The sequence below is a fragment of the Lutjanus erythropterus genome, chromosome 8, assembly GCF_056507025.1.
Source record: "Lutjanus erythropterus isolate fLutEry1 chromosome 8, fLutEry1.hap2, whole genome shotgun sequence".
NCBI lineage: Eukaryota > Metazoa > Chordata > Actinopteri > Lutjaniformes > Lutjanidae > Lutjanus > Lutjanus erythropterus.
In genome coordinates, this window is record NC_139324.1 from 32,117,949 (window position 1) to 32,144,478 (window position 26,530).

The 26,530-nt window shown below is 39.3% G+C and overlaps 3 protein-coding genes across 5 annotated transcripts; all 3 read right to left on the reverse strand.

Annotated features, from left to right (window-relative positions):
- Positions 1-172: 172 nt before the first annotated feature.
- dnajb2 (DnaJ heat shock protein family (Hsp40) member B2) lies at positions 173-13,893 on the reverse strand. Of its 3 annotated transcripts, none has more exons than XM_084725323.1 (11): positions 13,574-13,892; positions 11,058-11,154; positions 10,230-10,339; positions 9,891-9,944; positions 9,447-9,563; positions 9,117-9,191; positions 8,439-8,571; positions 7,965-8,035; positions 6,462-6,803; positions 695-766; positions 173-524 (listed from the first exon to the last, which is right to left on the reverse strand). In XM_084725323.1, the coding sequence occupies exons 2-10, from the start codon at positions 11,120-11,122 to the stop codon at positions 738-740; spliced, it is 996 nt and encodes a 331-aa protein (XP_084581449.1). In that variant the 5' UTR covers positions 11,123-11,154; positions 13,574-13,892; the 3' UTR covers positions 173-524; positions 695-737. The 3 variants fall into 3 exon arrangements, with proteins under 3 accessions (XP_084581449.1, XP_084581451.1, XP_084581448.1); XM_084725325.1 differs by having other exon boundaries at positions 6,516-6,803; positions 13,574-13,891; XM_084725322.1 differs by lacking the exons at positions 173-524; positions 695-766 and having other exon boundaries at positions 5,814-6,803; positions 13,574-13,893.
- A 2,768-nt stretch (positions 13,894-16,661) lies between these two features.
- LOC146323096 (tubulin alpha chain) lies at positions 16,662-21,064 on the reverse strand. The gene is made up of 4 exons (XM_084725326.1): positions 20,907-21,064; positions 18,466-18,688; positions 17,999-18,147; positions 16,662-17,775 (listed from the first exon to the last, which is right to left on the reverse strand). Exons 1-4 carry the CDS (start codon positions 20,907-20,909, stop codon positions 16,798-16,800), a joined length of 1,353 nt encoding a protein of 450 aa, XP_084581452.1. The 5' UTR covers positions 20,910-21,064; the 3' UTR covers positions 16,662-16,797.
- Positions 21,065-22,505: 1,441 nt separating this feature from the next.
- LOC146323097 (tubulin alpha chain-like) lies at positions 22,506-26,321 on the reverse strand. Its single transcript, XM_084725327.1, has 4 exons — positions 26,148-26,321; positions 25,718-25,940; positions 24,323-24,471; positions 22,506-24,202 (listed from the first exon to the last, which is right to left on the reverse strand). The coding sequence occupies exons 1-4, from the start codon at positions 26,148-26,150 to the stop codon at positions 23,228-23,230; spliced, it is 1,350 nt and encodes a 449-aa protein (XP_084581453.1). The 5' UTR covers positions 26,151-26,321; the 3' UTR covers positions 22,506-23,227.
- Between the last annotated feature and the right edge of the window lie 209 nt (positions 26,322-26,530).

Consider the following 26,530-nt stretch of genomic DNA (forward strand, 5'->3'; position numbering starts at 1 on the left):
AACAGCAATGTTTCTCTTCAAAAGTCATGAATGGGTTACTCAAGATAAGCCAAAGAACTTGTTGTGAGCATTTTCATGAAGGAACTATTTACTTTCAACTGAACTATACCTGGTTGGATTGTCCCTTTGACCCTCCCAATTCCTCTTGCAAAGATAAACTACCACCAACTGATACAGAGCAGTCAGCAGGAAAAGCTTTATTTTCTCTGCTTTTTATGTTTCAAAGCATTTTTTTATTTGCCTTATTCATCAGTTTTTCCACTTTGCAGGCATCAGTCAAATTAAAATCCAGCTGAAACATTGCCAGTTAATGCAGAGATGATTAGAACTATTTCCGTCAGTTTCATAATACAAAGTCTTTCCAGTCTTTCACTCCACAAGGAGCTACAGCATGTACACACACACTCACACACACATACATATAAAATACACGTCTGTATCTTTTGTTTTAAGTGTCTTTCAGCAGGTAGGAGCCATGGTGGGCAGAGAGAGAAAAGTGCATCATGGGGGAATTGACCTTTGACCTGTAAGAATAGACGTACAAGGACATGTTACACTTTATCAGGAATACAAATACTATCATCACTTGTTTTAAATAAGATTTTTACTTCATCACCCGATCAAGTCTAACTGGGGTTTACGGGGCAGGAGGAGGAGGGACTACACAACGTTCAGGGTGCTTCAGGTTCTTTACCTCAGGGCTGGGCTAGGGCACAGAGCAGCGTGAGCCAATCAGGTTAGCTTGTGAAGGCCTCGAAGTCTGAGTCTGAAACAGGAAGCAGGAAGTGTAAGAAAAAAAAATTAAGTCTCAGTAACGTAGTGCAATAATGTGCTTGTCACATTATTAATTTTTAAAAATAATCCTCCATTTCTCTGATATCACAATGAACAGAAAATAAGCTCTTAGCATGACAGTGCATGAGAGTTGTCAAAAGCTGAGACCAGCACATCGCTAGCTGATGAACAAAAGGAAAAAGCATTGCAACAGAAAAGACTCATATTCTGTGACTGTTTTGAATTTGTTCTGATTTGTGAAAAACCGCTCTTTAATAAGCAGCCTGTACAAACAGGCCTGAAAACCCACAGGGCTGTCTTTGTCTTTGACAAGTTTTGGTGGTGTATTTTATTTAGACACACTGAATATTGCACTGTGTGCAAACTGGCTAGAGGAGACCAAGGTTATTATAGTTAACTAAAACTACAACTGGGTGTGAAAAAACACTTCAGTTAACTGAAATAAAAATCAAAACTAGAGCCTTTAGAAAAAAAAACAAAAACTAACTGAATTGATAGTGTACTTAAAAAATAAACTAACGAAAATAAAACTGTACAGAGCATGTCTGGTTTTAATCTTTGTCAGTTTGGTCAAATCTATCAACACAACAAGAACGAGGAAGCATTGGTGGGATGTAAACTGGGATGTTTACATGGCAGTGAGTCAACTGCCTTCACAAAATGTTGTGTTTGTATTTTAATACATGCCCCAAACTAATGAAATCTTACCCCTGACAAATACCCTCTATATTATTTATATATTTTTTTTAAACTAAAAACTAAACTAAAACTAAACATCTTAATCAATAAAACAAGCAAATCTGCTCTGGAGACTAACTGAGATTAAACTGAAATGAAAACAAAAATTTGAAACAAAATAAACATAAAAACTAGTGAAAAAAAACAAAACTATAAGGGAAGAGCTGGAGACGCAGAGATGAGCAGAGATGAGATGATCATATAGCTTGTAATTATCTATATTCAGTTATTCAAGGAGTGTATGGGAAGAGCTTGAGTAAGTAAATAGTGGCACAGTGGTTTGGACAACATAGTGAGTGAAATAAAATGTAAGCATAGTGTTAAAATGAAAAGTTTGACTCTAATTGAATGCTTTTTAAAGAGGCTGGTCTGGTCTACAGATCAAGATGGACAGAGCCATGAAGAATCATTCAGAATGAATACAAGTTAATTTCATTTTTCCTCTTAATATTAATAATGTATCACTATTTGTTGTAGTAGTAAATGTAGTACTAGCAAAGCATGAAATCAGTGATTGTTAGTAGAAAAATGCACTTTACTATTACTGCCATATTCTGAAAGAAAAATCAAATATTCCAACTCCTCTTCAGGTCAGTCTTTATTTGTTATTTCCCTTTTAACAATTTGAAAATAAAAGTAACAAAAACACATGGTAGTTCAATGTATTACAAATGATACAGGCGGATATATATTTATACATTTACCTCTTTTTCTCTCATTTCCTCCCTAAAGGCAAGAACAGTTTGGCAACATCAAACGATTCAAAATTCAAGAGTCAAAATTATGTGAACCGGTTTAAACTGATGATTTGTTCTCACAATTCTGCTTAGTTTTTGACTTTGATGATAGTTATCTTCTAAAGTGAAAGCAAAACTCATGCAATGTAAAATAAATCAAGCAAAATATTATAAATATTGCCAACCAAATAAACATATTGTGCTCTGAGAGCAGAGTAAAAGCAGTGAAGGCAAAGGGACACTGCCTGTATAAGGTATTTATTACAGTAAGACAGGCATGTCTTTGAACAGCAGTAAAAAAAACATGTCAGTATTTTTAATACCTTGGTGTTTTGGCACCAACAGAACTTTGTGTTACTTTCAGCCTTATTTCACAGACAAAGGAACAATCACATTTAAAACAGTTATTTATATTCCAAGTGTGTGTGTGTGTCTGTGTGTGTGTTTTTTGTAGTGTAGCTCACAGGAATGATTGGCCTGACAATCAGACAAAATTTTAAATTTTCATTAAAGTTTGGATTTCATTAAATTCTTTTCTTCTCTCTCTCTGTCCACATAACACAGCTACACCTCCAGCAGACGAGCTGAACAGTTTTCCAGCAGTCGTCACAGTGACTGTTCTGTTTTTCGTCACACTTCCTAAAACCTTTTGCTGCACAGTTAATTTGAAAGTGTGTCTTGCTCTGGTGTAAGCATGTATGTGCCAACATGTATATTGCTCTGGTTTTATGTTGTAATGTGACAAAAAAAAAATCCCAGCAGATTAATGAATGACTATAAACTGCAAAAATTATAACACCAAAATCTGGAACAAAAACACAAACTATTTAGATTTATTCTCAATGCAATATATCATTTTGGCAGAGATTTAGTTCTTATTTTACCTATTAATGGCATCTTATTTCAGGCAAAAACTTAAAGAAAATCAGTGCAGGTAGAGGGAGAGTTACCCTGTCACACTAAGCAGATAAAGTGGAACAGGTGGGATTTAGTGTTTTGCTCAGGGGCACTTAATCAACATGTTGATAGAGGGGAAGTGCTACCCTATTCTGACAGTTTCAACCAGCACAAGGGCAATCAAACTGAGCACTGCAGCATTCCCTCTGTATTCATTTTGTAGTGGTGCACCACCACAGCAATGAAATTACCACCACTGTGAAGGAATTGTGAAACAAAAACAAAAAATTGTAATTGCATCTTATCATCTACAACTAAAAAGTACAGCCCAGTGTTTTTGAAGTAATGATTATATAGCACTAGAACTTCAACATCCATCATATCTTACATCCCAGCCACACTGTCTGCATGTCCCTGTGCGTGACGACTACCTTGCTGAACTGCTATTGCTACAACCAGTCCTATCTTTCTACAATGAGTTTGGAGATTTATTCTACAGATATATACATTAAAAATGTAGCAAGAGCTGTCACGTTGTTGGTATGATGTCGAAAAGACTATCAGCAGAGCATTTTCAGTTCCCAGGTTGCTGAGATCTGTACGCGTCACGTGGAAAGGCAAAATCTCTAAAGTAAGTACCGCTGCAGTAAAAGCAAGAGGCTCCACGATGCACATGCACTGCTCACATAAGTGAACGGATTAAAAACAAATGTCACTCCACAGCACCACAACAGCACAAAAATTACAGAAGAGGCGCTGCATTGATTTGGCAATGAAGCTCTACATTTTTAAACATTCGCACAACCATCACAACACAGTTAAATTCAATCACTCTCACACCGCAGAACACCTGACGACACTCCTAACACTCACTAATGTTAAACTTTGCCTTTTTCCTCTATTGGACAAAAGGTGGGCTGGAAAGCTGGTGCCCAGTCTCAAACACACCATTAAACCTGCAACTAAAATACATCTGCTTTGCTTGAAATGCGTTTGTTTTTCTGACTTGGCACATTTGCAGTCGTAATGTAAGCAAAAGAAACAATAAAGTAGTCAAAATATGCAAAGGCACCAAAAGGATCAAAATATAAAAGATTTATGATTAATTGTAACTTCGGTTTAGCCACAATTCTGTACACATTGTACACTGTGCTTTGTGTTTCAACTTCATAAAGCTGGATATTTCAATAACAACATGCATTAAGGCCAAGATATTTACTCGCATTTAATGATACGTCATAGATTATATATAAAATATGAACTGCGTGCTCTGGTCGTCACCATCTTTGCAGTCCAGACACTAATTCCCGATTAATCCAAAAATGGGCAAGGAGGTGGAGCTGAGGTGGACCGATTTAAGCAGCTACCTAGAGGTTAGCCATCTGTGACGGTAACCACCTTTCACTCAAAGTGCTTAAGCATAATTTCAGCCTTAATATAGTTTAAACAGGTGAGTTATATAAAAAATCACCTTCTGTAAAGTTGTCATGAACGGGTTAATAAGTGATAAAGACCAAAAACGTTTTTTGTACCGGGCTGTAAACATGTTTATTTCTGCTATAAAGTTGCAGTTGCAGTTTTTGGCACTTAAATATTTGCTTCATTTATCAGCCCCGGAGGTTGCTGTGTGGGATACATGTGTCCTTACTACTGCAATTTTGCAACAGTGTAAACGCTGGGCTACTGGTCTGAATGATTGTGACTTGGAAGCCTGCACATATTTACAACGCATTAAATTTACAACGTGTGTGCTTCAACTAATTTTTTGCTATACATATTCTAGAAAGTAGTGTCAGCCGACCAGTAAACAGAGTTCTTTTTTGATCAAACTAGTTTTTATGTCACGGTGAAAATCACCAGAGAAAGTTCTGTGGCCTACTTTAGATTTTGATCTATTGTTTGTGACACAGTTCTGATACATTCCCTTTGACTGAGAGTCGGAATGAGAAAATTCTATGGCAGGGTCTCAACTGACCCACACACAAACACACAGACACACAGACACACACACACACACACACACACACACACGCACACACACACACACACACACAAACACTCTGCCCATACACTGTAAAAAGAACAAAAAACAGAGGAAACTCATCATTTCCATGCAACTACCTTCACTAGATATTTAGATTTTTGATTTCTGAATCAAATTCAAACCCTTAACTTTTGAAATAAACTAAAAAGTTTTTCCAACTTAAAATCTTTTGTTGAGATAATTTAATGCCCCCCCAGTGAGAGAATTGAATCTGTAATACGATTACTGTAATAAATCATAAACTCCAGAGTGAGTATTTTCAGAGCAGTGGATTTCAACCCATTTAATTTACAGCCTGTGGCTCCAACTCACTATTTGGACTGTAGTACTCATTTTTGCACATGCAATTGCTACATATTGCTCTTTTAAAAAAACTGTTCACAGTGAGCTGTGAATCTGATTTGTCATGATTTGGGTACTTAAAAAATTAAATAGTTGCAGCTGTAATTATTAAATTATTAACCATTATATACTTTCACTTCTCAATATTTTTTTAAATATATATTTTGGGGGGTCTCTAATACTCAAAGAGTCAAGTTTATCTAAAGGAGAAAAGTAAAAAAAAAAGTTTAACTTTTTGTTAGGGTTCAAACTCTGCCCTGAAATGTTGAGTTTTCACAACTTTTTTGTTTTCACAGTGTACCGGGATTTAAATTGCTACCAACTTCTTAAATCCCTCTTAATCCCAGTCTTTTCCGTCAACGTCCATATTTGGCAAATTTACATACATTCAGAAACAATTCTGTGTATTGCTGCGCACTAGCGAAACTTTTAGCTGTATTGGCAAATTAAATGGAAATACACCACAAACCCTGTCAAAGGTGACTCACTGTCTCTTTTAGAGGTGTTAAGACTGCATGAAAGCCTTGTGATTAGTTGAGGCACTGTCTCAAATTAAGAGTCTGGCAATCACATTACATTAGAGTCTGGCTGTAGGCACAACACTGAGGTAAGTAAAAAAGAATAAGGCATCTCAAATACACACGCACACACGCTGCATTAGCACACCACACACCCACACTTCTTTTTCTTTTTCACACTGCCTTCGCTATTTTTTATGCCAGGTGCAAACTCTTCTTCACTGCTCTGTGGCGTACTGCTGGAAGTCGTGGGTGACTCCAAAGAGGAGCCTGGCTCACTGGTTACCTTTCCTGCCCCTGAGCCCATTTTAAACTGCCCCTTGTCATCTTTCTCCCCTGCCACAATCTTTTCACCACCAGCCACATTCACATTTATAATCTTAACCCCACCTCCTTTACGGCCACCAGCTTTGTCCCTCATGGCTCTGCCCACACCCCCAGCACCTGATATGAAGTCGGTAACAGCTGCTCTCTGCTGGGCTTCCATTTCTGACAGGCTGCATGCCAAAGCCATCTGCAGGTCTTCGTCGTCTTCGTCATCCTCGCTGCCTGTCGAGACCTCGTAGTTGAAGAAGGGGGCAGAGCTAAATGAGCGATGTGTGGCCTGGCTGAGGCGGGATCTGTCTGGCTCGGCAGGTGATCTGTGCTGGATTTGTGGCTTCTGAGGCGAGTGGCCGGGCTGTCCCTCTCGTCGGCTCAGCTCTAGCGCAAGGGCCATTTCGTCCTCTACACCTGGGAACAACACACAACAACACAGTTGGGTATGTGCAACAGCAACACACAATGATTATAGTTATGGCGTATTCAATTAGAATCCGAGGCAATTTTTTTACGCTAGTAGATTAAACACCAAATTTATGCAAAGACACAAAATTTGCATTGAGTTAAAAATATTCAATTTGAGGGAAAAATTTCAAATGTATCACGGGGCTTTTGCTGAGTTGTGTGGAAGACTGGGCCTAGGGGACAACAGACAGCTGCTGAACACTGGGGCGCTCCGCAGAAGAGTGTCAAGGGCAGAGTGGAGCTTCTAGAGGAGTAAATACTGGAGTCACTCCAGATTCTGCTCTGATGTTTACCAGACGGAAGGGGAGCTCTGAGGTTGTTTTACCAATTTAGGGGGAATTATAAAGTGGAGTTATCTTCACATTTGTTTCTCAGTCTGTCTGTGGCAGCGGGGCGAGGAGGAGTCACTGACTCATTTACAGATGAGAGAAGAGGTCAGAGTTTTTGGGCTTAAAAATTTGATTGATCTTCACTCTCTTCTCAACCTGTTTACTGCAAAGGAGCCCACTTCACCCAACTGTTTACTAGTCTGTCTGTGCATGTTGACCACTGACTGGAGGAGAAATCTACTTCAACATTACTCGTGTACAGAGAAGAAGGGTTGAATGAAGGATGGAGATAAATGAAAGAACCTGGTGAGTGGGTCTGTGTTCAGATGAGCCTCTGACTGAACTGAACACAAACCCACACACATACACACATATCAGCTGGTGCCTGCTAACTGGTGCTCACTAGCTGTTAGCTAGTTGCTCATTAGCTTACCGCTGGCTGTTCTTGGTGAATAAACACAAGTAAGGCAAATAACAGCTGATGCTCCCAAAATGACCTAACAAGGTAAATTCACTGTTGGATCTCTTACTCTTATTTTGTATGTGGGACTAGTTTTGGTGAGTTTGTTGGATTCAGTTAAAGATATTTAGTAATTGACTTATGTATACAGCACTTATATTGCTTTTTTGAAAGCACTAAAATGACTGAAACAGTTTCTCAACCACTTTTGTTGACAAAACTAGTTTGAAGAAACATAAGAGAGAACCAATATTACAAAAACTAAGTTTATTTGGCCTCAAATTTCTCAATTGCACCATTTAGTGTGTGTGGATTTACCATTAATAAGGACTTTCTTCAACACCCCATCCTCCTCAATCTCTGTTCTTTCCTGTCCGTTCTCCTTTATCCTGTAGGAAAGACAGATACACAGATAAATTGTAGAATAAAATGTATCATCATTCATTTTTGTTTATGTGTCATTGTGTCTTATCAAACATAAATATAGACTTTATCAAGTCACCCCTGTGCAAGAACAGAAGGCAAAATATAACCTAAAAAATTTGGTTGCATTCAAATAAAATTCAAAACACAGTGAGAAAGAAAATCAATTAGTTTGTCACACAGCTTAACTCTTGTTGTGTCTTCAAGTTGGCAGTTATATAACATTTGCATGTAAAATGCCATCATATCCTACACAAGATAACAAAACAGTGTCATGCTGAGTTGCAAACCAGTGTTAATGTTAGTTAGTTCCTAGTTTAACTGCTATTTCCCAGGTTGAGTAAGTTTTCTAAGGATCGTGTTACATACTTCTTGGTGGTGGTGCGTTTGCCATTTACAATGCGAGTGGAGGTAGAAACTGATTTGAAGTTGCTCATCCCTCCACCCATGCTGTCCATCCCATCCAGACCACCCAAGGAAGAGGAGAAGGAGGTGAATTCAACTGAAGAAGGACAAGAAAGGAGAGAAGCAGAGAAGATACGACACAAGAAAGAGATTAATTTTGATGTGTTATTACAGAGCGTCAGACTCCCACCACTCCTGCGTTATTGCCAGACATAAAGTGTGAATTTAAGTGGGTAGAAATGCACAGCGCGCTGGGCCAGTATGAGAAAATAATGATAAATCTATAAAATATGATTACATGTGTTTCATCAGTGAGTTATCCAGTAGTGTACTGTAGTCTGGAGCATGAATGACGCTGATATAACTACACAGAGAGACATTTTGCACTAATTTAAAAAACTGAATTATTATGTCTGGAAACCTTTTATCTCTTGAACCAAAATGTAGACAAATTTAAAAACACACCTCCCTCATATTTCAGTGAACTACCGTCTATCAGCTTTTTAGCTGCCCTTGCTGCTGTTGTTTACAGCATGTTGTGTAAACTGCTAAAACAACAGAACTGGGCCAGTGCTTTTAACATTGTGCAGGATATACAGTGTTCACCAAGCAACTTTCCTCATAAAGTATGTAACTGTTTACCTCCTGTTGAAGGAAAAGAAAAGAACCGACTGGGGCCGAGGCGAGACGACGTGCCTCCAAAGGATGAGAAGTCATCTAGAGAGAAAGAAAAAGAGACACTCATAATCACTTAATTACTGCCCAAACTGTGTACGTGCATGCCACACATATTCTCCAGCCTGGACCACAAAAAAAACGCTGTGAAAATAGTATAGTATTAATTTCGCCACGCACATCTCCCTAATGTAAATAGAGCAAGTTTTAATTTTCAACCATACAAATATTTAAACATCAAATGTTGGAAAATTATAAAACTCATACAACCCCATAAGTATATTGTGTATGACTTACCAAAGAAGCTAGCGAAGGGATCTTGGCCACCAAAAAACTCTCTGAACACCTCATCTGGGCTGCGGAATGTGAAGGTGAATCCTGGGAAGTCTGATGAAAAGTCTGAGCTGGAGGTACCTGAGAAATTAAGACGTCAGGTTAAGATGGGTGGAGATCAACCAAGCAAGAGAAAGAGTAGGAGAAGGAGTAGGTGGAAGGAAACATATCGGGGGCCAGAACAGGGGAAAGGTGAGTGAAATGGAGGGTGCAGAGGAGTGGGAGGGAGGAGAAAGGGACGGGAAAAAATAGGAAAAAGGGAAACAGGATGAGAAAAATAAAAAAAAAAGCTCAAAACACACCAGTAATTGTTAAATTTAGCCAGTAGAAGTCACCACCATTCATGATTTTCTAAATTATTACTGTAATGGATGCAATAATATGCCATTGCAGTGGGTTTTTACTTACCTGTGTGTGGCATTCGGTCATTTCCAAATCTGTCATATGCATCACGTTTACTCTCTGTGGTAGAAGAACAGAGCACAATTTGGTAATGGAATAAAAACCCACAGACAACAATACATGTAGCTTTTTTCTTACAAATCAAATTTACTCTATATCAGATTTTTAGGATTCAATGAATGAAATTTCTGTCTGAGGAGACTGACTTCATCACACAGAGATTTAGATTCATGACTCACAGCATCAATACAGATCAACCCCAGTCATCTCACACAGACACGCACACACACACACACACACACACACAAATATATATATATAGACATACACACTGTCCGGACTTACTGTCAGACAGGACTTCATAGGCCTCAGATAGTTCTTTGAACTTTTTCTCTGCCTCCTCCTTGTTGTCTGGATTTTTGTCTGGATGCCATTTCAGAGCCAGTTTCCTGTAACTGAACACAGAACACAAACACAAACAGTGGCTCACACATACAAGTAAAAAAAATACTGTGCAAAAAAAGCTTTGATTGAGGGATTAAAAAGGCATTTTCTATTGTTACGTATATAATTTTTTTTGTTTTTTTGTAGCCATTAATTGCTTAACTGATTATTAATGTTACAGATGAGCGACTAAGGAAAGTGCTACAATTTGAAACTGTAATATAGATAAAAACATGCACTAATATTATGGTCTCTTCAAGAACAACAAAAATGCACAATGGAGAGCCCTGGAAACCCAAAGACATCACTCCATATTTTTGAGAAATGTCTATTTATAGGTTTAGCCAAGGCAAGGCAGGCACGTTTATTTGTGCAGTGCATTTTGACAAGGAAATGTAAAACACATATAATGCAATATAAAAACACATTTAAGTACAACTAAAAGAGAAAGGTAAAACTTGTTCAGTTAAAATGTATAATGAGATACAGAATGTTTTAAATAAAATTCAAATGTGGTCTAACGTTCATAACACTCAGACACATAAACTGAGAAGCTGCTCATTTTGAAGGGGGCTCACATTTTCAAAATTTTCAAGGCTTATATAATCTGTCCATGTTTCAGTAGGAAATTATACTTTACACATCGTGCTTTATATTCAGGTGAAATACTGCTTTATTGTTTATAAATGTTCATGAAGACTACTTGAGACAGACTCCCAGGATACTCACGCCTTCTTGATGTCATCCTGAGTGGCTGTTTTGGACACTCCCAGGATATTATAGTAATCCACCATGTTGTCTCCTGTCCCTCCTCACCACAACGCCCCTGAAAGTAAAACACAGCTGAGTTTCCTATTGAGAATACACCCAACTCTGATTGGACACACACACATTTCTGCATTCCGACTGCAAAAAGAATGGAAGCCTTGGTACCGAAGGTATTTCCTAAAATCCTAAAAAGGAAAAGAACCAGCTCTGTGCTCATTATTTATTTAATTTGCAGACAAGTGCTCGTATACAGCAGGGACTGTCTAAGGAACGGCTTAAGAAGGAAATCTGTCGTATAAACATAGTTGTTTATCATTCTGTCATTCTGTAAGTGTGGATTCTGGAAATGTGTCATTTCCAATTTTGGAATTAAAGGATCTATAAAATCAAATAAAATAAAATAGAATCACCCACACAAGTGTTGTCACTTATTTTGCCTGTGGAGACCTTTTCTCAGCACTGTGTGGGCGTGTTGAGACAAAACCTGATTGACATCTCCCTCACTGTCCTGTTAGTTTTGATACATCTCAGCTTCTACTACTCATGTATGTTGTTTGGTGGCGTCATGTAATTTCCAGTGTGCTCTGCCAAGCATTAACCTGAGCAGAAAGCTAATGTGTCAGAGTAATAGAAAACACCAGTGTGGCTGGTGTTATTAAGTGTTTATCTGACAAAAATATTTGTTTAATCTCCTTTAAGCTTGACAGTAAATGAAATTCACTTCAGCTGATCTTTTGCCAGTTCTCCAACAAGCTCCAACAATATAATATATTAAATTATATTCATTATAATAAATTTAAAATGCTGAAGAAGTGAGTTTATTTAGATTTCAAAAATCATCGGATTATTTCAACTTCAATATAATCAAGACCAGGCTGTCTGAAATTAACGCGTTAACTGAAATAGAGCTACTCACATTGTTTTTGACTTATGCTGATGTCAGACTTGCTGAGTTAACATAATTTTACTGAAGCCATATAAAGTTTAGCGAAAATGTTCATTCATTGAATGCAAAACAAACCCTAGTTGCTGCTGTGCAGAGGCTGGGAGGCTGTTACTAACTTTGGTTGATGCTGGACTGTATTTACAGTCAGTTTTTCAAAGAATGGTAATCAAACACAGTTATCACAATGATTAAAATCTGAAATAGTAAAACTTATCGTCAGGAAACTTATCGCGGTTTTATTGTGAAATCGATTATTGTTTCATCTGTAAATCTAAGTTTCACATATATGGCCAGAACTCATAAACAATTAGTGTAAAGAAAATGGTTTGCAGAGCATTTTAACTCAAATATGATGCATGCTGTGGACAATGCTGGAAAGACTGCACTGTTTTGTTTTGTTTTTTTTGTGTGACTTTTTTATTATAATTTATGAAATAGTTGTGATTTTAATAACTACAACTTTTCAGTTAATTTGTTAAAATTACATATACACACAGTTTAATGAGAAAAAATGGTTACTTTGAGTTATTTAATAACAAAATTTCATGGTGTAGTAGTTGTACTGTGAGGTATAACCTCCTTTAAATGTTACACAAAAAACCAAAGTTCTTTTATTTTACCTGTACAAGCTAAGTTATCCATAGATGAAAGTGCACATATTATCAATGTAGGTTATGTCCTATTGGGATGTCTAGCAATATATTGAATATTGTGACACTGCATTTAAAAAATGTCTTAACCAGACTGTGGCTTTGTTTTAGTTTCATAATTAAGCATATGTATGCAACAGACAAGTTTTTGGTATTGGTAAGTCCTTAATGTGCTACAAGGTTAAAATGTAAATATTATGACCATTTTTTCTATTCGCCTGTCCTGTCTGTCTGTGTTTTTGTCCCTGTCGCAAGCATTATTGTATCTGCAAAGTCACTATTGTATTGTTTTGTTAATTTGTTTTTTTTCTTTTAACCTTTATACAATAACATATTATAACACATGTTCTTAAAACTGTATCAACATATGGCCTGATATGATAACAGCTCAGTACACAGTCAGTGGTTCCATAATAGCCACAGAGTCAGCATACATTGCTAACCCCCATGCCAATCTCATTAGTGGACCACAACAGTTTCTGAAGGTGGGGGGGGGGGGCGGGGGACTTCCAAACTGAGGTAAAATAACTAAACTTAACTTTCTGTGGCCCCTCGGGAATAACCATGCGCTCACACAAGTATTATTACTATGTTATTTCTGGCTTCATGGCATCTGACAACTGCTGCTGACATGACAGTAGGCCTACACAAACTTACATACACTGGCAGATGCACTTGCAGGCACAGGTGCTGTCTATATTAAAGTACGTAACATACAATTAGCATTAGGAGTAACGTTAACAATATCTGATATTCCAGTTGACACATTATTCCCTATTATGGTCAAGTTGGACATGTCTAATAAGCTGCAGCAGCTACATGGTGTATTGGTTGAAGATATAGCCACAACTTGTCACGACTAGCTAAAGCTACGGACCTACCGTCTGTGGGTCTCAGCCTAATTAGTAAGCAGTTTAGCCGTCTGTCCACCGGGTTGGAGCAACAATGAATTAGTTATGATAGCGGTGCCTCTGGAATGCGCTCCCCCTCTCTTCGTGACAGCCTCCTCCTTCTTCGGTCCTCCTCTCCACCGCCCCGACACAGTTATTCCCCGACAGCACAATATGTCTGCAGTGTACCGCCCGCCTCTGCGGTCTACTCCACGGTCCCCACCGGGAAAACAGGCGGACAGTCAGCCCTGTTTGCCCCGAGAGCTGCTCTAACGTTAGCTGCACGCGCTACGTCACTCTCAGCTGAGAGAAAAAAATAGAACGTCTAGAACATGCCCGTGAGATACGTCACCGGACCAGCCCTGAATTTAAACTAGCGGCTGCCTGTTGCTCAGCGATAACACGGTTAAACTACAAAACCAACCGACTCTGATAGTTATCAAAGATACATACCATAGAAACCGTTCAGGTTAGACATTTACAGCAAAATATCACATCTGCTCACAGATATTTGCTAAAAATTCAATTTTAAAATCATTTTGGTATCCCGTTATCCAGCACATTTTGGTATGCTTTATGCAAGGGTTAAATTTTAGCTATGCAGTTTATTCAAATATTGTATTTTAAGTAAATTTAGTTTTCAGATCATTGGACTTTTTTTTCCCAGTTTACTTTGTGGATTACAATTTTACACCAGTGGTCTTCAACAGAGGGTCCGTGACCCCCAGGGGGTCCTCAGAGTTACAGCAGGAGGGGCTCCAAATTATTGTTTGCTCTTTGTTTTTCAAGTCCCCCCCAAAATTAATTTTTGTCTGAAACTATGTGTGTAAAACACATCAACATGGACTCAACAATTATTAGCTAAGTTAAATAACCCTATTTGTTAAAAACAAAATAAGTTAAAAAAAAAAAAAAAAACAGCAACAAACATTTTTTAAAAGGTTACATATGCATCCTAATGTAATCATGTGAGCTGGCTAACCTGTATGAAAAACATCAACATGGCCCCAACAAAATTAGTCTATTTGAAAGGAAAAAAAACATTTAATCCATTTAAAACGGCTATCTTGTACAATCATGTGAGCTAGTTAACCTACTACATCATTGTGTAACACCTGTACACAACAGCATACTACTTTGTAGTTAGCTATGTATTGCTGAAACATGTTGGCCAATAAGCTGTATTATTATTACAAGTGCACAACAGATCATTTTATAACTTCACGAGCTAGAGTCTCTAACATACCTTCCACCTCAGAAACCAGCAGTGAAAGTGCAGAGGGCCTTCACACTAACGTTAGCCATGCTACAACTGCTGCTGACATACAGGTAAGCAAATACAAGAAAAAAAACTTGAAATAGACCATTTAATGGCGTCTATGTATGTAGCAGGGGGCCTCTGATCTGTCTCTCAATCAGCTAAGATGTCCGGAAAAACGTTGAAGACCCCTGTTTTACATACAATCGTGAAGCCAGTTTGATTTTGAAAATTTGATTCATTATACACTGGAGCAGCCAAGGGTGTAAGTATTTAGAATTATATCAAACTTGATGAGCTACAACCTTAAGACGTTTATATCACTGTCATTGTCATAAGCCAGGTTAGAAATAACAAATTACAACAAGTTACAGTTTTACTTGTGTGTATGCATTGCACTATGTTATCTTCCTAATTACTTTTGAAATAATATAATTATATTAATAAGTCAATTCTTAGGCCTTCAATTGAAAACCATGACATATGGATGAAAAAACAAACACTGCAGCAGGCACAGGTTTGGAAAGATGATTGTGACCACTGCTCAGAACAGCACAGGAGCTTGGAGTCATTTAGACTGAAGATTTGGAGAAACAGAAACCCCTTTTGATTGAATGCCTTCTACTGATAATGCATTAGACATCAATGGCTAAAAAGTAACTAATACCTGAGAAGAATAACATTGTACTTTTTAACACCAGTACTAATTACAATATTTCAGTAATGTACCAGTACTTGTAGTTGAGTACAGATTTTCAGTACTCTTTCAATCACTGAAGTAATAACAATCAAATGACTTCAGGACATAGGCCTGTAGTAATCTAATTTTGACAGGGCGACTCTGCTGCATGAAGGGTACTTTTACTTTTGATACTAAGTACATTTTACTTAGAATATGTCTGTTCTTAAGATTTTGAATACATTACTGTAGAGTAATTTTACACAGTGATAGTAATACTTTTACTTTGGTAAATGAACTGAACACTTCTTACAATACTGATTATAAATGCAGATGTCTGCGGCATAATACACAGTCATAGCCGAGAATCGACCCTTTTTGTAGATTCATGGTCAAGTGACTCAGCACTTATATTTAGTAGTGTAACTTACCAGAAAGTAGGTTTGTAGTTCACTGTGTGACTCATATGGTCAGAGGGATCACATGATGGCCTCATGTAATGTCATAGGTATTTGGACTGGTCATGGGTAATAGGACTGAACCTCCTTATGTACAGTCTATGGACGAAACCAACTCACACAACTCTACTAACTGGCCACATTGCTGCCATCTAGTGGCTGAGAAAAGCAACTGCAGGTACAAGGCCAGCCCAACCCATGGTATGCTTTGCTGCTAATCATCAACATGGTACAGAAAGGCAGGAAATTGGCAAAGGAAGATGGAATTTCCTCCATAAATGAATGGGCGCTGCATAAATACAGTCTGAAATCTGGCAAAACACTGCCGGAAAAATCCACTCTTTGAATAGGAAATTTAACATAATGTACAGTGTAGAATGTATTGTCAGTGTTTACATTGATGAAAATATTTATTTGGGCACCACTATGATTTTATTTTGTCCAAATATTTTGTAAATCTCACCAGTGCTAATGTTATGTTACCAGTTTGCTATCTGGAAGGCAAGTATAATCTATCAGAGCTGTAAAAGTTAAGTGCAAAGTTCAATAGTCAGGGATCACTAGATGACTCAGTATAAAATGATTATCAGTCTTTAAGGCTAGGAAGGTGTTTAACTGTTGTTGTTGTGGTAATGCTATGTGATAAAGCTATGCTCAAAGAGTTTAGGAATGACCACAAGTTCATTTAAAAGATTCATGAGAACTTTTTTATTTATAATACTGATATCACCACAGGTTATCAGAATATTGCTGGGAATGTATTGCGTTCATGATAACTTCTGGAATGGGTGATGGTCAAGCCCGCATGATGTTTGGCCCTTCAGTACTCCTCTCCCTCTTCATCCTCCTCTCCCATGCTGTCAGTGCCAACCTCTTCATAATCCTTCTCCAGGGCAGCCATGTCTTCTCTGGCCTCAGAGAACTCTCCCTCCTCCATGCCCTCTCCAACATACCAGTGGACAAAGGCTCTCTTGGCATACATGAGGTCAAACTTGTGGTCGAGACGGGCCCAGGCCTCAGCGATGGCTGTGGTGTTGCTCAGCATGCACACAGCTCTCTGCACCTTGGCCAGGTCTCCTCCAGGAACCACCGTTGGAGGCTGATAGTTGATGCCCACCTTGAAGCCTGTGGGGCACCAGTCCACAAACTGGATGGTGCGTTTGGTCTTGATGGCGGCGATGGCAGAGTTGACGTCTTTGGGCACCACATCACCACGATACAGCAGACAGCAGGCCATGTATTTGCCATGACGAGGGTCACACTTCACCATCTGATTGGCTGGCTCGAAGCAGGCATTGGTGATGTCAGCAACAGACAGCTGCTCGTGGTAGGCTTTCTCAGCAGAGATGACTGGAGCGTAGGTGGCCAGAGGGAAGTGGATACGAGGGTAGGGCACCAAGTTGGTCTGGAACTCCGTCAGGTCGACATTCAGGGCTCCATCAAAGCGAAGTGAGGCTGTGATTGAAGACACAATCTGGCCAATGAGCCTGTTTAGGTTGGTGTAAGTTGGCCTCTCAATATCAAGATTCCTGCGGCAGATGTCGTAGATGGCCTCGTTGTCAACCATGAAAGCGCAGTCGGAGTGCTCCAGGGTGGTGTGGGTGGTCAGGATAGAGTTGTAGGGCTCCACCACAGCTGTGGAAACCTGGGGGGCTGGGTAGACGGCAAATTCAAGCTTTGATTTCTTTCCATAATCAACAGAGAGTCTCTCCATCAGCAGGGAGGTGAAACCAGAGCCAGTGCCTCCACCAAAGGAGTGGAAAATGAGGAATCCCTGCAGGCCAGTGCACTGATCAGCCTGAAAGGAAATTTTGCTTTCATTACTTAAAATCCAACTCCAGTTGCACAGTCTCAAAAGATATGAAACCACATGAAAAATCACCATTCTGGCCATTTCTTCTAAAACTGGATTCCCTTTTCATCAGTTGTTAATCCTGAACAAAATTTGATGCACTAAATCTTGTTTAGCTAAAGACAACCCTGTCCAAATGCTAAACCTGTCCACCAAACTAAATTCTCACCAGTTTACGAGTCCTGTCCAAAACCAGATCAATGATCTCTTTGCCGATGGTGTAGTGTCCACGGGCGTAGTTGTTGGCAGCATCCTCTTTTCCTGTAATCAGCTGCTCAGGGTGAAACAGTTGTCGGTAGGTTCCTGTGCGCACCTCATCTATGAAAGAAACAATTGAAAACAAGAGTAAGACCTAATGTCCATGCAGTGTGACTGATTTAAACACATTTTTTAAAGATAGTTACATGTTTAAAGAATTTTAGCTGCAATACTTTGTTCTAATAGGAAGTATAGAGTATCGTCAGCATACATACAGTATACCTTATGTTTTAAAATTAGGAGTTATGAAGTTAGTTTGGTTCATGGACTTTAAGTTTGGGTGTTATTTGCACAACTAAATGCAAATGACATGGAAATAACAAACAAAAGTAATGTTAAAGTATTATAAAGTTTATTTACACTCTACAAATTACTGACCGATGACAGTGGGTTCCAGGTCAACAAAGATGGCTCTGGGGACATGCTTTCCTGCTCCAGTCTCACTGAAGAAGGTGTTGAAGGAGTCATCTCCTCCTCCAATAGTCTTGTCACTGGGCATCTGTCCGTCTGGCTGGATCCCATGTTCCAGACAGTACAGCTCCCAGCATGCATTGCCCATCTGGGCTCCGGCTTGGCCGACGTGCATAGAAATACACTCACGCTGAATAAAAAGAGGGGAGAAAGGTTGATTAAAGGAGGATGCCAACTAATACATGATCAAATATAGATTTATTAGTCAAATGCAAGTATTACTATATATTATATTATATTATATTATATTATATTCATTTAGTAGTTTATTGCCTGAACCATGGCTAACTGCTTAAAAGTAAAGGGCCATCCACACCAAGGACTATAACTATAAAAAAAAAAAAAAAGATTTCTGGCATGGACTCCCCCATCCACTTGAGTTAGGACAAGTCAGGATTATATTTTTTAGAGTTATAGTCCTCGGTGTGGAAGTTTGATGTGGCCCTTTACTCCCATCAAAATTGGCTAATGCATTCAGAATTTAGGACTTTTATAGTGTGCATCATTGGTTGTAAGCTCAGAAGTATGTTTAGTTGAGTGATTTCATGTTATTTAAATTTAGAACAAACAATAATATCTATTATATTTCCTTTTTGCCCTTTGGTACCCATGTTCTTTCTTCAAACTTATTTCTGGCCTGTAGTGCTATTTACGCAATTAGTTAGTTCTGCGTGAGTTGCAGAGTTTTGGAGATATTGGCCAAAGAGATGTCTGCCTTCTCTACAGTAGAATGGGACTAAATGGCACCAGGCTTGTGATGCTCAAAGCACCAAAAAATACTTTTGAAAAATTCAAAACTACTGTGCAGTGCCCAAAAGTCATGACTCAGTTACTCAGGATAATCCAGAGACCTTGTTGTGAGCAGTTTCATATAGGAACTACTTTGTTTCGGCAGTAGAATCTGCCAGAAGTACATGCTTTATACTAGAAACATTAGTTCCTATATGAAAACTGCTTACAAGAAAGTCTGTGGATTTATTTGTGTAGCTGGGTCATGATTTCAGGAAAGAGACACTGGTGTTGAATTTCAAATGTGTTCAAATGTGTTTGTTTTTTGGTGGTTTTTGTGTTTTGAGGACCACAAGCCAAGTGCCATCTAGTTCCATTATATTGGAGAGAAGGCAGATATCTCTATGGACGATATCTCCAAAACTCTGCAACTCACATCAAACCATCTAGATGGACAACTAGCGCTACAGGCTAGAGGAAGAGTATGTATTCTAGTCTATTTTTGTTGGGATGTTGAGGAAACAGCTCATTTGGCAAAGAAATGTTGACTACCGAATGCTGACCTCAGCTGCTCAAAGTGAATATGAGCAAGCTAGCATTAAAATGAAAACAGCTATTAATTAGTTGACCAGAGACTGGACTTTGGGTTGTACCAGTAGAATTCAGCAAATGTGGGCTGGAAAAAGCCACAGAAGAAATGCAGTTTTGAAAGTCCTCCCTTCTGCCTAAGAACCAGTTTTATGGAGTTCCCCTCCCAAACATGTGGAGCATACAAAGTAAGGAACTATGTGGCAGACAGACAGGAAGGCCATGCCTCAAGAAAATGTGAAAACCTTCCCCCACCTCACCATCCTGTATCTCCTCCCTTTCCTCATCTCCTCCCCCTTTTGTGCCTCCCTCCTCCTCCTCCTCTTCCTCCTCCTCCTCCCCCATCCTGTCCAGCTGCATAGTGCTGTGTAACAGTCAGGGATGGCTCCCTCCCTCTCTTTCTCCACATCTCTCTCAAACCAAAAACTCCTAACAGCTGCAAAATGGCTGCCAACTAACTCATACGGCCTAGGCCAGACCACTCCTCTTTTTTCTGCTCTTTTCTATCCATCCCCCACTGCCACGATTACCCCGATCACTCCTTCTTTGTGAAGATTACTGTAAGTCCTCAGCAAACATGATTAAGGATTCAGTTTTTTTTCTTTAAGTTTCATGTGTTTCCTGCTTTATAACTGGCTGTAGCACACAAAAAAGTATGAAAATTACAAGGCAGTCAAACTCTTAAAGTGTCTGTCATCTGACCTAGATTGTTCAGCTGTACAGAAATGACTTATGGAGCCCTGTAGACACATGTAACTGTCCCTCCTGTATTCGTTGCAGTGAAATCTCAACAGACATGCCCCAAAAAGTTTCATTACATAAATCCAAGTCAAAACTACAGTCACTTAAGAGGATTAGAGCTTTTGTGTCAGTAACCTTCAACTCCACAGCAGAGGCCTTATGAGCATAAAAGAGGCCCAGCTGTTTAATCCATCTAATGCTAAGAAACAGAGACAAAGGCAGGCTGAAAGAAAAAACAAAAGAGAGAGTTGAAATTTCAAGGCTACGTCACCAGAGGAGCAGTTACTCACCATTTTGTCTGCTCGTCCTTTCGACTGACGTTGAGGATTCAGACAGAAGGAAGAAGTGCGGAGGAGAGGGAGAGTCAGCGTTTATATAGGCAAGGATGTGGAGGGGGCAGGCTGGAGAGCACAGCCAGCAGCTGCAGAGCTCATTGGCGGGAGGGAGCAGCAGTTTTAAAAAAAAAAAAAAGAGGGAAGTCACTAACACTGTCGGTCATGCTATCCACCCTTACATTTATCTGCTTTGTTTTTCGGTTTGCGATTTACACGCTTATGTGTGCAAATATAAACCTCTTTATCTATAATCACTTTTCCCCTATTTTCTCATCTTGTGCTTGTATGTAACTGTGACCATTTGCAGTGATTTATGGTTTGTTTTATTACCTACTATTCTCATGATGGAGAATGCATGCAAAAATCCTTGCAGATTACAGAATAAAATACACAGGGTTGGTAGGGTTACTTTAAAAATGTTTTCCAATTAAAAAAGTGGTCAATCATGTAATTAAAGTATCACAATGTTAAATTAATATAACTTGATTACGTTTTGTTTTGGATTGCCTCAGTACCAAATATAGTGAAATTGTTTAGCCTAAGACTTTTGTTTTTATTATTTTGTCAAGATATTCCTAACTGTAATTATGCACATTTAAATGTAAATTATTAACTATGATGGTCACACTTCTCATTCAAACTTAAACTGAGAGGAACTTATTCTGAGACTTCTGTTTTTACCCACGCACCATCCTGGTCACCAGCATCACCACCTACAGTCCCAAAATATTTTCAGTAGTAGTAGTAGTAGTAGTATTGACAGGTTAGCCAGCTAACAGGATGTGTAAGTGACGTTAGTGGCTGGTCTGTATAGCTAATGTTAGCAGTTGTACTGTGTAGATAAAGTTGGCAGTCGGTCTGTGTATCTAGTGTTATAGGTTGGTCTGTGTAGGTAACATCAGTGATTGTGTTTTTTTAAAAGGAGTTCTTGGATGATGACAGGTTTTTTCAGAGCTGAAGGCAGAGCTACCACTGTTCTGTGATGTTTGTTTAAAGAATAATGTTGAAATTTCCACCCAGTGAAGTATTTCTTCACTAGAGGACATGGTGATGAATGAATGAATAATAAAGTGATAATGACTGGAAGACTGCACATGGTAGTATATCGTTCTTTATTTTAAAATGGATTTTAAAGTTGTAATCCTGCTAATAAACACCATTTAAATGTATCTGTAATCTGATCACATCTTTTTTTCTGTGACTGTAATGGAATGCAGTTACTTTTTTTGTATCCTAAATAGATAATCCCATTACTTGTAATCTCCTAAAGCCTGAATAAACATGTATTTAACAAGGACTGTGGGCAAGGAGAATCATTATGCTTATTTTATGCATGCATATCCACCCACACACTCATCAGCACCAGACAAAGTCAACTCTCTGTCTATATTAAATCATTAAATGAATAATCACACAAAATCAATATGGAAAAAAGTAGAAATCTATTTGTTTTTTTTTTATTCTTAATAATTATGTGTATGTAAGACTGCTTGACTGGTAGGTAAATTAAGTCCTTTTAAGTTATGTGCTAAGATGACACAAATGAGACAGCAGTATGCAGAATTTCAGTTTAATGAGCAGGTCCAGAATGCACAGAGAAACATCACATTGGAAATTAAGACACCAATGAAATGCAAAAGATTAAAAACAAAGAAAACTTTGAGAAATGTCAAGGCCACTTTCACGCTTGTCTTTGGTACAACTTTTCAACAGCCCTCTTAGGATCACAGAGCTGTGATTCACACGTAACTGGGATCCTATTGTTGCTGCAGGCCACTGTCTGAGTATGAACTACACAAACAACACCAGTCAGTGAGTTAGTCAGTTATTTTCTCCCTCTCTCGCTCTCACAGAGTCACAGCTGAATGGTATATAGAAACTGACATAGGAGCCCTTTCATAACTTACATTCCACATGGGAGAGGATAGTGGGGGGAGGTGCACAAAAGAAAGGGTTTGGTCTAAGTTTCTCAGTGTGATACACCAGAAAGAAAAGATGTTTAAAGGCCCAAAACAAGATACATTTGTTGACAACTTTCTTAACTTTGAAGGCAAATACAGCGTTTTCACACAGTTTCATGACTAATGGTTCAATGAAATGCAGACCTCATATTTTCAAGCTTGAAGATGTTCAGTTAAGATAATAGGTTTGTTTTGATTTTTTGGTTTATTCATACTTTTCTTAACTACAAAAAACTGCAAGCCTCTTTTTAAAATAAGGTATCAAATGTCAACAAGTATCAAATTACTTTGGCTTAAATGCAGGCCTTAGTGAAGTCAGTATTCTTCTCCTTCATCCTCTTCCCCTATGTTGTCAGTACCAACCTCTTCATAATCCTTCTCCAGAGCAGCCAGATCCTCCCTGGCCTCTGCAAACTCTCCCTCCTCCATGCCCTCCCCAACATACCAGTGGACAAAGGCTCTCTTGGCATACATGAGGTCAAACTTGTGGTCGAGACGGGCCCAGGCCTCAGCGATGGCTGTGGTGTTGCTCAGCATGCACACAGCTCTCTGCACCTTGGCCAGGTCTCCTCCAGGAACCACCGTTGGAGGCTGGTAGTTGATGCCCACCTTGAAGCCTGTGGGGCACCAGTCCACAAACTGGATGGTGCGTTTGGTTTTGATGGCGGCGATGGCAGAGTTGACGTCTTTGGGCACCACATCACCACGATACAGCAGACAGCAGGCCATGTATTTACCATGACGAGGGTCGCACTTCACCATCTGATTGGCTGGCTCAAAGCAGGTGTTGGTGATGTCAGCAACGGACAGCTGCTCGTGGTAGGCTTTCTCAGCGGAGATGACTGGAGCGTAGGTGGCCAGAGGGAAGTGGATACGAGGGTAGGGCACCAAGTTGGTCTGGAACTCCGTCAGGTCGACATTCAGGGCTCCATCAAAGCGAAGTGAGGCTGTGATTGAAGACACAATCTGGCCAATGAGCCTGTTTAGGTTGGTGTAAGTTGGCCTCTCGATGTCGAGGTTCCTGCGGCAGATGTCGTAGATGGCCTCGTTGTCAACCATGAAAGCGCAGTCGGAGTGCTCCAGGGTGGTGTGGGTGGTCAGGATAGAGTTGTAGGGCTCCACTACAGCTGTGGAGACCTGGGGGGCTGGGTAGATGGCAAACTCAAGCTTCGACTTTTTACCATAATCAACAGAGAGTCTCTCCATCAGCAGGGAGGTGAAACCAGAGCCAGTGCCTCCACCAAAGGAGTGGAAGATGAGGAATCCCTGCAGGCCAGTGCACTGATCAGCCTGGAATAGTAAAATAGAATGTAAAAAAATTAATTCACAAATAATTTAATCATTTAGTCGAGCAAAGAAGAGCTTAATGCGCTAGAAATATGTATCATGAGCATTCCCAGATTGTCTCACCAGTTTACGAGTCCTGTCCAGAACCAGATCAATGATCTCCTTGCCGATGGTGTAGTGTCCACGGGCGTAGTTGTTGGCAGCATCCTCTTTTCCTGTAATCAGCTGCTCAGGGTGGAACAATTGACGGTAAGTCCCTGTACGCACCTCATCTGGAGAGCAACACAAACAAGTTTACTGAATAACTGGACCTAAAGTTGGATCACTGTCAACAGCTTGGTATTAAAATGTTTCTATGCGTCATCTGTATGAATGTTAATTTTTTGAAAATAATTACTGTATGCTATCCTTGTGTTTTCTTTTCTGTCAATATTTTGACAGAAACATATGAATTTATTGCAAAGAACTGAATGTGATGTAGTACTGGTGATCCCTGTAATTTACATTTTAACAATGTTTTACATTTGAAGAAGAGTTGGGTATCGACTTTTATGGGTATCGACTGAATTACGTTACCCGAGTACCGATTCATTCTAAATCAATTAGTGAGGGCATGTCTGGCTGACAGAGTATCAGAGTACAGAGAGAAAAAGATGATGTCATCCCTACAGTTTGTTCAAGTCACTGTGAGTAAAGCCAAAAGTGAGCTGAAAGCAGGCACAAGTGTACTTAAACTTTTCAAAACATGATACAGACAAAACTGTGATTTTCGTAATGCGAAATGCCAAGCTGGTCATGGCTACACATCTAACCAGTCAAAGTCCCCCACAGCAGCGGCAGCTAACGTTAGCACGTCTGCAGCTACTGCGTAAAATGTTAGCTCTTTACATGAGCAACAGGCTCTGACAACTTCATCGGCTCTTCAGGTGTTTAATTAGCTACTTGGACGAGTTGTTGTTTGAGATAAGTGTCCTTTTTTTTATTGATTGACATTATCTCAGCATTGAAGCATTGTGGTAGTAATGACAACAACAGCTTAACAGGAAGGATATCACATGTGCTTCCTCTGAGGCCCAAACAACACCTTCAAATGCCCTGGGGACAGACTGACAGGCTGCAGGGAGAGGGTGTGTCGTGTTTAAATTGCTCTAAATAAATAACAAAATGTTTGAAATAAATAACAGTGTTAAAAGTGAGAAATCTGGACTTTTTTTTAACAACAGAAATTACATTTTTGTCATTACAGAGAGTTCAGAAAGTTCAGAAAAAAGGTACTGTTACCAAATTCCAGGTACCTGTATTGGTACAGTATCATTTCAAATATGAATGGTACCCAACCCTAATTGTAATTGTTTTTAATGTGAGCAAATTTAATGCAAATTTACATGGATAAAAAATGCAACAACCCCCAACAACACCAACGTTAATTTCCTAATACAAATTTAGCTTTGAAACTACATAAACACATTAATACATCCAATCTATATTATATATCATCGGCAATAAAACAGCACTCACCAATGACGGTAGGTTCCAGGTCGACGAAGATGGCTCTGGGAACGTGCTTCCCTGCTCCTGTTTCACTGAAGAAGGTGTTGAAGGAGTCATCTCCTCCACCAATAGTCTTGTCACTGGGCATCTGTCCATCTGGCTGGATTCCATGTTCCAGACAGTACAGCTCCCAACATGCATTGCCAATCTGAGCCCCGGCTTGGCCCACATGAATGGAGATACATTCGCGCTGCAGAGAGTGAGCAACACGGTTCAATTACCAGAAGCATCTGTTTACTCTCAACATCTCTGCTACACAGAAATTAATCCAATTACCATATTCTTTTCAGAATGATCCAGATTTTTTGAAAGTAAAGTACACCATAATTTTGAACAAATACAGTTCATAAATACAGAAGTATGCACTCACAGATACACAAAGCAAACCATATCTTACCATTGTTTATGTCTCTTCTCCAATGTCCAGGTATCGGTAAGAAGAAGTAGTGCTGGATGCAGCTGTGTCACTCTGCGTTTTTATACCTGCAGCTTAAGGTGAACAGTGATTTGATCTGAGTTGTAATCAGAGAAGCTGCTGATGAGACCAGGATAAGGTCATCCGCTTGACAGACATACACACAATGCAAAAGGAGGTCACCACCCTGTTTATTGTGCGGGACTGTGAGTGTTTTGTGCAGGCGTGATCATGCACCTCATATTTCAGAAAGCAGAAGCAAAACCCCAAATGAAGGGGAAGGTATCCAAATGTAGTTTCACTTGATTTCTAATGCATGACTTTATGGTGAAGTTTATGACAGGATGAAAAACTCCTGTTGCCTT